Raw genomic sequence first — 13,636 nt, 5'->3', positions numbered from 1 at the left:
TTTCTTCCAGTCTCTTTTGTATTTTTTTCTCTTCTTATACTTTCATTTCCTCCCTACTCCATTCTTTCCTTTAATTTGATCCTCCTTTGCCTTTTTAAAATCAGATTGCTTCTGTATTGTTGTAGATTGTAAGGGTTCTTTATATATTCTATATATTAACTCCTTATTGGATATATGATTTACAAATATTTTCTGCCATTTCATTGGTTATCTTTTCGTTCTACTGATAGTATCCTTTTGATTCACAAAAGTGTTTAATTTTGATCTAGTTCAATTTATCTAGTTTTTATTTTGTTCTTATGTTTTTGGTGTCATATCTAAGAAATCATTTGCCAAATCCAATATCAGGAAGCTGTTCTATTTTCTTCTAAAAAGTTTATAGTTTTAGCTTTTATGTTTAAGCCTTTGTCCCATTTGAGATAATTCTGTATATGGTGTAAGGTAAGGTTCCTTAGATCTATAGTGAGTCTGTTGTAGACAGACTATGGTTGGATACTGTTTTTTTAATCCATTCTTCTAATCTGTCTTTTAATTGGGAAAGTCAATCCAATTACATTTAAAGTAATTACTGATAGTGAAGGACTTACTATTGCCATTATGTTACTTATTTTCTGAATGCCTTAAATATTTTTGTCCCTCATTTCCTCCATTACTACTTTCCTTCCTGTTTAACTGTCTTTTTTATAGTAACTCTTTTTGGTTCCTTTCTCATTTCCTTTTGTATATATTCTATACATATTTTCTTTGTGTTTACCATGGGGGTTACATATAATGTCTTAAAGTTATAACAATCTATTTTAAATTGATAGTAACAACTTCAATTGCATACAAAAACTTTAATCCTTTACAGTTCTGTCCTACCATTTTACTGATATCACAACTTACACTTTTATATATTGTGTACCCATTAACAGATTTATAATTATTTCATGCCTTCATCTTTAAATTCCTGTAGAAAAATGAAAAGTGGAATTACAAACCAAACGTTACATTAATACATGTTTTTATATTTGTCCATGTATTTACCTTTACTGGAGAAATTTATAATTTCATATGGCTTCAATTTAATGTCTAGTGTCCTTTCATTTCAACTTGAAGGACTCCCTTTAGCATTTCTTGCAGAGCATATTTAGTGGTAATAAACTCACTCAACTTATATTTATCTAGAAATGTCTTAATTTCTCCTTCATTTTTATTTTTCTTTTTGCGGTACGCGGGCCTCTTACTGCTGTGGCTTCTCCCGCTGCGGAGCACAGGCTCAGCGGCCATGGCTCACGGGCCCAGTGGCTCCACAACATGTGGGATCTTCCCAGACAGGGGCACGAACCTGTATCCCCTGCATCGGCAGGTGAACTCTCAACCATTGTGCCACCAGGGAAGCCCTCTCCTTCATTTCTGAAGGACAGTTTCCTAGATATATAATTCTCAGCTGATAATTTTTTCTTTTACCACTTTAAATATATTATCCAACTTCCTTCTTGCCTGCAAGCTTTCTGCTATGAAATCCCCGTATAATCTTATTGAGAATCCCCTGTATGTGATGAGTCACTTTTGCTGCTTCCAGTACTCTTTCACTGTCCTTGTCTTTTGACAGTTTGATTATAATGTGTCTCTGTGTGGAATTCTTTGTGTTTATCCTACTTGGAGTTTTTTAAACTGCTTGGATTTGTATATCAATTACTTTTCTCAAATTTAGAAAGTTTTCAGGTATTTATTCAAATCATGTTTCTGTCTCTTTGCCTTTCTCTCTTCCTTCTGGGACTTCTATAATGCATATATTGGTCTGCTTTTGATGTCCCATTAGTCTCTTAGGCCCTGTTTACATTTTTATTGATAAGAATTATTTTTCCTTTTTGCTCCTCAAACTTCATAATATGAAATGACCTCTTTTCAAGTTCATTGATCCTTTCTTCCACCTCTTTTGTCTTCTGCTGAACTCCTTCAGTTAATTTTTCCATTCAGTTACAGTATTTTCAGCTCTAAAATTTCTGTTTGGTTCCTTTATAATCTCTATTTCTGCTGATATTCTCATTTTATACATATATTGTCACCCTTATTTCTTTGTTTTTCTTTATTTCTTTGAGCAGATTTAATATAATTGTTTTAAAGTATTTGTGTAGTAAATCCAATGTTCATGTTTCTTCAGGGACATTTTCTGGACATTTATTTTGTTCTTTTGAATGGCTGATGTTTTCCTATTTCTCTGTATATTTTGTGATCTTTTTTTAAATTGGGCATTTGAATAAACCACCACTTCCCCCAGTCTTTGTAGTCTGGGTCTGCACAGTTGAAGACTTTCACTAATTAGACTGGTGTAAAGGCTTAAGGTCTTTGTAGGCCTTTCCTGGGCATGTGTCTCCCCTGGTCCTGTGTGCATGCTTTGTACTGACTCCCCTCTGTACACAGCTACTTTTAAATATCTTTATTTCCTGAAGATTCTCATTCTTGCTTATCCTAGACCCTTAGATGATCTAGTATATTCATCAATCAGTAATCTCTTTCTCCAGGTGTATGTGGGTCTATAGTCTTCTTGCCATTTTCTTGAGTCTTGCCTGATGCTTCCTGCTACTTCTCCTAGCCTGAGATCTGAGTCGTCCCACTTTTGGCTATGTGAGCTCCAAGTTAGGAGCTAAAGAGATGAATCTCTCAAGGAGCCCAAAGCCAGGTTAGAATGTTGTAAATTCTGTCTACTCTGTTCTCTTTGGTTCACATAAGGGGACTGGTGACAAGGCCAATACTTTTCCTGATCCATGTCATGTTACACAAGGAAGAGAGTGTGACACTTTTTAAAATGCTGTGAAATTTCCTACATTTTTAGTATGGCTTTTTCTTGTTGTTTATTTGCTTGGTTGCTGTAAGATATTTGACTAATTTCTACCATGATGTTATCCTTGTCAATCTGTAGTTTTTAATTTGATGTTTCCAGGGAAGAGGGATGAGACTCTAGGTCTGCTTAAACTTTCATCTTGCTGCTGTCTCTGCTGTTTGTTTTTTAAATTACAGAGTAAGTGTATCAGTACATATAGTGTTAGTGCAACAAACAACCAGGATGTTTGATTTCTTTTAAATGCCTATGTTTTGGTTCAACATGGATCCATGTGCAAAAGCAAAGACATGAAACCATGATTCATGTTAAGAATGCTAGTCTAGCCCAGCAAGGATTGTAGCTTGGTAAGAGCTATAAATCTTTTGCTGTATTTTAAGGAACTGATCTCTGAGTATACATGTAATAAAACATTTAATTTCAGTTGTAAAAATATATGTAGAACTTAAAGCTAACATTTGACACTTTATTTTCTAAAGTTAGTAAAGAATTTTTATATTTTCTCAATTTTTTTTTACATGAGTAGCATTGAGATAATATTTTAAAATATTTCAGGGGATCCAGATTTATAATTGTAAACTCCCCAGGTCCTTGGCATCAGAACTTAATCATTCCACATAATAATTTATATTATTTTACTTATATCCTTCCATTATTTTTAACAGCCAGTATCTCTAGAATCAGTGTGGTGAAATCAGGCTTGTTATGCCATGTATGTGTACTTTTTATAATTCCATTGAAATGTCTCAGAATTCCAGTTTCTCTGATCTTAATCTCTTATGGTTTGTGAATTTTTAACTAGTAAAATTATATAGAAAAAAACAAATGCATCTTGGTTGTCAATTACAAGAATTTGTCAGGCTAGTAAACTTTTCTAAACACTAATTTCATATGACTTAATATAAGAACAATCCATATGCTTAAAAAAGGGTGTTAGTTCCTTAGCCAAAAGTAGTAATATTAAAATTTCAATTGTAAGCTTATTTAGTTTCTGAAAGCTTTTCTAGACTTGGTAGAGAGACGAGGGGGAAATATTTTTAAATAAGCCAGTACTTCTTTTCTTCTTTGCTCCAGAACACATTGTTCTCAACCAGAAACAACGAACCCCCTTCCTCCCAACTGCCTACCCTATATAATGGTCTCTTGTATATTTCCACTCTTGGCCTTTTTTGAATTATGGCAAGTGAAGCTAGTTAATAATAAAGGCACAAGTTAATTCAATCAACATATATTTATTGATTGCCTACCACACGCCCAGCAGTGTCCTCTATGCTCTATAATTCATAATTGAAAGACGTCTATGAAGCCCTGCTGATTAAAGCAGAATGCTTGATAGGTTTGATAGGTTTTAATGCTCAAGTGATACCAAAACAACTGATGGAAAGCTAAAACATTAATTTATGAATCACTTACTGATGAACTTTGCTGAGAGACATGGTTATTGTCTGAGGGTTTCAGATAATCAATTTCTCTTTAAGCATATGCTTATTAATAATATACTTAATTTTCCTGGCTTATATAAAATATAGTATATTTCAGATAAGAGCTTTGTTAGACCCGTGAACTGCCCTGAAGTTTTAAAAATATAATACCTATGATATGTGTAGAATTGTCTTTCTAACAAAGATTTTTGAAATCAAACAAATGCTTTTTTGTGTATATTCTCTGTGTTACTATATAAAAATAATTAGACTAAATTGTTTTAAACATGATACTTTGTCCTTAAGAATCTCATAGTCTAGAAGAAATATTACAACAGAGTCATATGTAGGGTCTAAATCGTATAAAATGAAATATAGTAAAAATGCTTTTAAAAATTCCTTAAATCATCCACAAAAGTAACTATATGCATGCTTTCCTGTGAATGTATAACCATGTATAATAATGTGTGTATAAAAAGTATAATTAATATTCTGATATATGGTATCTATTTTAAGTATAATTTTCCATGAGAAAGGTAAGTGTTATAGTTGGATTCACAAATCTTAACTATCCATATGATGTGACTCCAGTTTACATTAAAATTAGTGTGTTACATACGTTAGTGTATCCACTTTTAGCCAAGAGAAGCAGATTTCCAACATTAGGCACTTCCTTGCATTCACATTCAAAGTTGTGACTCTGCAACTCTCCATTAGTTTGAGCAGGACAGCCATTTGTGGAGGCAGTTTTATGATGGCCATAAAAAGACTATTCCAGTAATCTCCAGACTGTCTAGTTATCTTCTATCTCATGCACAAGACCTTTCTTTAGAAATATGTTTTATATTTCTCTTCTCAATTCCTACCTCCTTTAACCTAGTTCCAAGCCTAGATTACCTCTTGCCTAAATTATTGTGAAAGTTTCCATACTTATTCAATTCATTATACACATTTAGTCACATTAATCATCCTAATGTATAAAAGTACAATTCTGACCATATAACTCATCTGCTTAAAAACTTTCAATGACTCCCCATTTTCTATAGAATTAGATATAAATGTACCTTGGCATTCATGGCCTCCACAAAGACCCTAACTCCCTTTCTAGTTCTAGCTGAATTCACCATTCCCAAACACACCCTATCCTTTTATTCCACAGTATTCATGCCATTCTTTACTCCTGGAATGCTCTTTTATTTCTATCAAGATTCTACTCATGTTTTAAGGTTCAGCTGAGATATAAATTCTCAAGTTGATGCAATTTTGCCGTGTCTTTAACTCCTATTGCACTTCATTTATTGTACCTCCCTTGTGGCACTTATCATATTTATCTTTGTATTACAATCATTCATATACCAGTCTTATCTTTCCCTCTAGATCATAGTTCTTGCCCTCCAGGAAATTATGTTTTACCCATCTTTTTGTTTCCTGTAGCACCTAAAACAGCACCTAGTACAGAGATGCCTGATAAATATTTGAAGAGAATTCAAATTGGTTACCTTGGAAAGTTATCTATACTTATTTCAATAATGTTCAATTTGTCAAAAAGTTTTTGAAGTTCTTTTACAATTGCTTTAAGGACCTATGGGATTCTTATAAGTGCTTTCAGTGGTGACAAACATTTCAGGGAAAATTTGATTTTGGAAAATAGAATTCATTCTGAGACACGTTTAGTGAATAATATGGATGTTCAATCTGAGCTGTTATATTTTCAGTTAAAACAAAGAGAATATGAATGAGACAGAATATCTAGGTGAGTCATGAACTAACAACTCCAAAAGAAAAGTTCCCAAAGTGCTTTCAACAATAGCAACATCACTGTAATGACTTTATAACTTCCAAAGATTTTTATTTTGAAACACAAAGTACTCATTTGGATATGTAAATTCTAATATATTTGTTAAATTAGTCTTGTCTTGTAGATTCATTTTGCAGTTTTCCAAACCAGGGTGTTGAAAAGTGTGTTTGGAACTTAAATATCACTTAAATGATAAGTATATTTTCCGACTCATTTTAAATACTGTATTTTATAGCTTCTGGAGAGGGAGAAACCTTCTCATCATTCTCGCACCAAAGAAAACATTCCAAATTTGAGGGAAACATTTATACAGTACTATGATTCAAAAAAGCCTACAAATTTAGCTACTATGCTTGGCCATTCTTAAGTTTTAGCAGAAACATAAGGAACTGAAGAATAGATTTAAAGTAAATAATAGAGGGTAGTTGAATATAGCATTTGAGTATCATGTAACTGGTGTCACAGAATTATAAAACAAAAAAATGAAACTTCATCTCTTCCCAAATCACATGGAATTTATAATATTTGTATGTTAAGGTGTTTATAGGAGTCTTCCATTTTCTTGGTTACATACAACTGATTTAATCAAGAAACCACATTTTATATTCTTAAAATATATAAGGTCCATGTTTAAAGAAATTCAATTACCATGTTTATTATGTGTATCATTGTTATGGTTTCATGTTAACTTTTTATTAGTTACTAGTTTATGGGGTGGTTGCAATGCATTTGGTTTAACATGTTTTCTCTAGCAACTTTACATAATCAGTTTTAAAATATCCTCACTAATAGATGGAAGTATGTGCACAAATATTCCAAAATAGTTGGATATCTCTATTCTTTCAAGAGTATATTATGTGATTATTTTAGCAGATTTACCTCCTTCATTGAGACTAGCAGTCAATTTACTTTGCAAACATTGTATCATATACCAAGTATTAGTGGGAGGACAAGAAGTATACTTTTTAAAGAATTTTTCTGTAGAAATTTTCTCTTCACTCTTGTTCACCATTTAAAAAAATCAATTATTCAAACTTTCTCATGACCCTCAAGGATTCTAGTTAATTGTCATTTTACCATAATGGGATTTTAACTTTAGTAAAAATTTTCCTTACAACTATTATTTGGAGTTTATATCATTTTTAGCCTGTCCCTACCATACTGATGCATTTTGAACTCAAAGTAAAATGGAAGGTCTGGTGGCCAGGGACAGTATTCTTTTACCTGAAATTTGAATAATTGAGGATATTACTCTACTATTTACTTTGACTGTTTGATCATCACTTCTTATCAGTAAGCATAATACAAATTAATTGGCCATCACTGAATATAATTTATCAAAACCAATAAACGTTTGATTGAATACCACATTCCCACCACCACTACCACTTAGCAAGGCTGATTTGACTTGTCGGTCTCTCAGGAAGCACATGTTTGGAAGGGGAGGAGAGGGCAAAGTGAGAGTATGGAGTACTCCCCAATTCTTGTGTGTCCCAGGAAAAGGTATGGTTAAGTCCAGACTAACCTGAGCCATAGCTCACAGAAGCACCTTGATCTCTTTAAACACTCCCCAGAATCCTATGAGAGTAGCATCTATCTCCTTGAGCAGCAATGCTGATGTAATAAGGTGTTACTAGCTATTCACCTTAGTAGTTTCTATGTAAAAAGGGACTTGCAGTTATGTAAGATGAATAAACCTAGAGAGCTAATATACAGTATGATGACTATAGTTAATTATTTAATTATTGTAACATTTATTCCACAGAACACTGCATTTTTATTATAATAATTTTATTGTCCATAGATTTCCAAACCTTCCAAACCGGGTACTTCCAGGCCCGAAAAATGTCTTCAAAATTTTCTTGAATTTTCAGAGCAACTGCACTACTTCTTGAATTTTCCCACAAAGGAAAGCCTTTTAAATCTCTTGCTTTCAATAAGGTAACAGCATTGTCCACATGGGAGATATGCTCTGAATGCAGACCTATCTTGACATCTTGTATGAATTCTTTGGTGTTGATCAGCATTCCAATAGTGTCAATGCATACCTTACTGAGATTCCATTTGTTGTTTCCACAGATTTCAGGAAACCTTACTGTGCCTTGGATTACAGGGTGTTCTAGAAAAAGAGCAGTAAGTAATCTTTCATTTAAAGCAGCAAATGGGTTTCCCCCGTCTCGTTAGTAAGAATGCCATTGAGAAAGTTGTTATGATATTTGTAAAGTTGGCAAAACTGCACTTCAATAAGTTAATTAACCTCGAAGGACATATTTTGAGATTATAATATTTATATACACTAAAAAGATAACCTTAAATAAAATGCAGTAACCAGCACATTGTATAATCTTTGAGCAGATTTTTGTAGTTTAAAAAAATTTTTAAAGGTATTTCATAAAATACCATAATTTTTCTACATGTAATAAGCCCAGTTAATTTGATCATAGAATTGAATCATGATTGATATAAACATCTCAAAGTTAAATAATTTACATTACTATTTATTATTTGTGTGTATTTCAGTGTTTAGAAGTGATGAGTAACTAATATTTTAACAATACTATTTTCTGGCTTTCTGCTACAACTGTTATGATTCTTAAAATATTAATATAACAGAATTTCATTAAAATGTTTTTTGAAAACTTTTTTTTGAGTTTGCTCAAAGAAGCTCATTCAGTTGGTCTGTATAGGACCCATTAATCTGCATTTTAACATGCAGGAGATTTTGATGTAACTTTTCCTTAGAAGGGAAACTATTAAAGGATTTCAAAAGTAAAAAAATAAAAAGACATGAGCAGACTTTTAGAAAGATAGCTCAAGTTATTGTATGGTAGATAGCTTTGGAACGATGGAACTGAATTGAGAGTGCAGAAATAAGTTGTTATATTTATAGTCAATTGATTTTATACAAAGATGTTATGACAATTCATTGCGGAGGAGAAAGATAGTCTGTTCAACAAAGTATAGTGCATAGAGTTTAAAAATGGATAAATTGGATCTCAACAAAATTCAAAACTTTAGCACTTCAAAAGACACCATGAAGAAAATGAAAAGACAAGCAACAGCCTAGAAGGAAATACTTACAAATCACTTATCCATTAAAAGACTTGTATCCAGAATATACAAAAAACTCTTACAGAGACAAACAATCTGATCATAAAATGGACAAAAGATATGAACAGATATTTCAACAAAGCAGATACATAAAATTTTAATAAATACATGAGCAGATGCTCAAAATCATACGTCATTCAGGAAATGCCTATTAAAGCCAAAATAAGGTATTTCACACTCTCTACAATAACAAATATTGGCAAAGATATGAAGATAAAGGGACAATCATACATTGATGTTGGGAATGTAAAATGATACAGCCACTTTGGAAAACAGTTTTGTAGTTTCTGAAAATGTCAAGCATAAACTACCATACAACCCAGCAATTCCACACATCAGTATCTGCCAAAGAGAAACAAAAACACTTCTACATGTGGGATTGAATGCATGTGTTCAGCAGTTGATGTAACAGCCTTAATAATAGTCCAAAATTGGAAACAACATAAAAGTCCATCAACTTGTAAATGGATAGACAAAGTACAGTATATCCATACAATGTAATAAAATTCAGTAATAAAAAGAAATTAACTAGTGACACATGATGCATCATAGATGAACCTCAAAAAGATTATGCACTGTGACAGAAGCTAGACACAAGAGACCACATATTATATGATTCTATTTATATGAAATGTCCAAAGACAAATACAAATTCATAGAGACAGGAAATAGATCAGTAGTTACCTGAGGTTGGGGATTAGGAATATGGAATATCTGGAAATAGACATGAGAGATATATTACAGAGATTACAATGTTCTAAAACTGATAAATGATGATGTTTTCACCACTAAGTGAAGTTACTAAAAATCATTGAACTCTATACTTTAACTCAACATATTCAAAATTTTATTTAAGCATGTAATTAGTATAAAATTTGAGATTTTTACATATTTTTACTGCACAAAATCTTTGAAATCATGTGTATTTTTCCATTTATCGTCCATGTCAGTTTGAATGTTAACTTTTCATCATACAAACTTGATCTCTATGTAAATTTCATGATTTACAGTTGAAAATCTGTTTATATTATGTAAACATAATACTGTAGTAAAGTTGTTTTTATAAACAGATAGCATTAAGAGAATGAAAGACAAACCACAGATAGGGAGAAAATAATTACAAATGGTACAGCTGATAAAGAATCTGTGTCCAGGATACAGAAAGAATTCTCAAAATTCAATAATAAGGGAACATGACATTTTTTTTCTTAGATTACATATATGTGTTAGCATACGGTAATTGTCTTTCTCTTTCTGACTTACTTCACTCTGTATGACAGACTCTAGGTCCATCCACCTCACTACAAATAACTCAATTTCGTTTCTTTTTATGGCTGAGTAATACTCCATTGTATATATGGGCCACATCTTCTTTATCCATTCATCCAATGATGGACACTTAGGTTGCTTCCATCTCCAGGCTATTGTAAATAGAGCTGCAATAAACATTTTGGTACATGACTCTTTTTGACTTATGGTTTTCTCAAGGTATATGCACAGTTGTGGGATTGCTGGGTCATATGGTAGTTCCATTTGTAGTTTTTTAGGAACCTCCATACTGATCTCCATAGTGGCTGTACCAATTCACATTCCCACCAGCAGTGCAAGAGTAATCCCTTTTCTCCACACCCTCTCCAGCATTTATAGTTTCTAGATTTTTTGAAGATGGCCATTCTGACTGGTGTGAGATGATATCTCATCGAAGTTTTGATTTGCATTTCTCTAATGATTAATGATGTTGAGCATTCTTTCATGTGTTTGTTGGCAATCTGTATATCTTCTTTGGAGAAATGTCTATTTAGGTCTTCTGCCTATTTTTGGATTGGGTTGTTTGTTTTTTTTGTTATTGAGCTGCATGAGCTGCTTGTAAATCTTGGAGATTAATCTTTTGTCAGTTGCTTCATTTTCAAATATTTTCTCCCACTCTGAGGGTTGTCTTTTGGCCTTGTTTATGGTCTCCTTTGCTGTGCCAAAGCTTTGAAGTTTCATGAGGTCCCATTTGTTTATTTTTGTTTTTATTTCCATTTCTCTAGGAGGTGGGTCAAAAAGGATCTTGCTGTTATTTATGTCATAGAGTGTTCTGCCTATGTTTTCCTCTAAGGGTTTTATAGTTTCTGGCCTTACATTTAGGTCTTTAATCCATTTTGAGCTTCTTTTTGTATATTGTGTTAGGGAGTGTTCTAATCTCATACTTTTACATGTACCTGTCCAGTTTTCTCAGCATCACTTACTGAAGAGGCTGTCCTTTCTCCACTGTACATTCCTGCTTCCTTTATCAAAGATAAGGTGACCATATGTTGGTGGGTTTAGCTCTGGGCTTTCTATCGTGTTCCATTGATCTATCTTTCTGTTTTTGTGCCAGTACCATACTGTCTTGATTACTGTATCTTTGTAATATAGTCTGAAGTCAGGGGGCCTGATTCCTTCAGCTCCATTTTTCGTTCTCAAGATTGCTTTGACTATTTGGGGTCTTTTGTGTTTCCATACAAATTGTGAAAATTTTTGTTCTACTTTTGTGAAAAATGCCAGTGAACCTAGCGGTAAGATGGGAATAAAGACACAGACTTACTAGAGAATGGACTTGAGGATATGGAGAGGGGGAAAGTTAAGCTGTGACAAAGTGAGAGAGTGGCATGGACATATATACACTACCAAACATAAAATAGATAGCTAGTTGGAAGCAGCTGCAGAGCACAGGGAGAGTAGCTCGGTGCTTTTCAACCACCTGGAGGGGTGAGATAGGGAGGGTGGGAGGGAGGGAGATGCAAGAGGGAAGAGATATGTGAACATATGTATATGTATAACTGATTCACTTTGTTATAAAGCAGAAACTAACACACCATTGTAAAGCAATTATACTCCAATAAAGATGTTAAATAATAATAATAATAGTAATAAGGGAACACAACCCAATAAAAAAGTGGGCAAAGTATTTGACAGACACTACACCAAAGCAGATATGGAGATAGCCAATAAGAGCATGTAAAGCTGCTCAACAACATTAGTCACAAGATAAATGTAAATTTAAACCACAATATGACCACTCATTATAATAGCTAAAATTTTTTAATCATACCAAGTTTTGGTAAGGATATGAAGGAATCGAAAATATAATACTATAAAGCTGACAATAACAAATATTGGCAAAGATATGGAGATAAAGGAACAATCAAACGTTGATGGTGGGAATGTGAAATGGTACAACCACTCTGGAAAACAGTTTGGCAGTTTCTTAAAAAGCTAAACATACACCTACCCTACGATCCAGCTATTCTGATAAGTATTTACCCAAGAGGAGTGATAGCACATATCCATACAAAGATTTGTACATGAATGTTTATAGCAGCTTTATTTATAATAGCCTAAAATTAGAAACAAACAATGTTCATTAATAGGTGAATGGATAAACAAATTGTTTTTGTTCATATAGGGAAATAGTACTCAACAATTAAAAACATGAACTATTGAGGCACACATCAACATGAACGAATCTCAAAATAATCAGCCTGAATGAAAGAAACCAGATGTAAAAAGGGTACATACTGTATGCTTCCATCTATATAAAATTATTGAAAATGCAAACAGGAAGCAGATCAGTGGTTGCATGGTAAGGTAAGAGGGCAAACGGTATGGCAAATTGATTGAAAGGGGGCATTAGGAAACTTTTAAGGATGATGGGTATGTTCGTCCAAGATTGTTTCTTGAGCATATACACATATCAAAACATCAAATTGTACAATTTAAATATGTGTAATTTAGTTTTCATTAATTATACCTCAATAAAGCTTAAAAAAACCAATTCAGTTATTAGAAAACTTAGGTATTTGAATCTTCTTTTTCAACTGTAAATCTTATGAAATTTACATATAGATCAAGTTTGTATGATGAAAATTTAACATTCAAACTGACATGTACTATAAATGTAAAATACACATGATTTCAAAGATTTTGTACAGTAGAAATAATATGTAAAATTCTCAATTTTTATACTAATTACATGTTTAAATAAAATTTTGAATACATTGAGTTAAAGTATATTATTAAAATTAATTTTACCATCAGTTTTTCATTTTTTTAATGTTGCTACTAGAAAATATAAGCCTACATATGTGTCTAATATTATATTTCTATTGTACTACACAGGTCCACAGTGTGCCAGACATTGTGCTTGATCTTAGGGATACAATGGTGAGAAAAAACAGATGTTTTCCCTGCTCTCATGGAGCTAATGACCTAGATTTAATAAGAAGAGAGGTATTCATGAAATAATTACATAATCAGATATAAAATGTCATTGTGAGAAACGCCCATGTTGGTCACTTTCTAGCCTCTTCTGGAAGCACACTTTATATACACAATGGAATATAACTATTGCCTCTGAAAATTCTCTCACCCACTTCCAAGGAAAATTTTACCAGTGTCAGTGTCCCTCAGTCAAACCCACTAAGAATAAACCAGTAGTTAAATAAGTTGTGTTTATTA

General features: G+C 32.7%; 1 protein-coding gene across 1 annotated transcript in view; it reads left to right on the top strand.

Moving 5' to 3' along the window:
* HDX (highly divergent homeobox) overlaps positions 1–13,636 on the top strand; it is a 177,094-nt gene that overhangs the window by 63,565 nt on the left and 99,893 nt on the right. The window contains exon 4 of the mRNA XM_033404037.2: positions 8,123–8,176. Coding sequence (XP_033259928.1) covers positions 8,123–8,176 — 54 coding nt within the window. The remainder of the gene's footprint in view (positions 1–8,122; positions 8,177–13,636) is intronic.

Source organism: Orcinus orca, chromosome X, assembly GCF_937001465.1.
Source record: "Orcinus orca chromosome X, mOrcOrc1.1, whole genome shotgun sequence".
NCBI lineage: Eukaryota > Metazoa > Chordata > Mammalia > Artiodactyla > Delphinidae > Orcinus > Orcinus orca.
The sequence above is the reverse complement of the archived record's forward strand: the minus strand, read 5'-3'. Positions and strand labels throughout refer to the sequence as shown.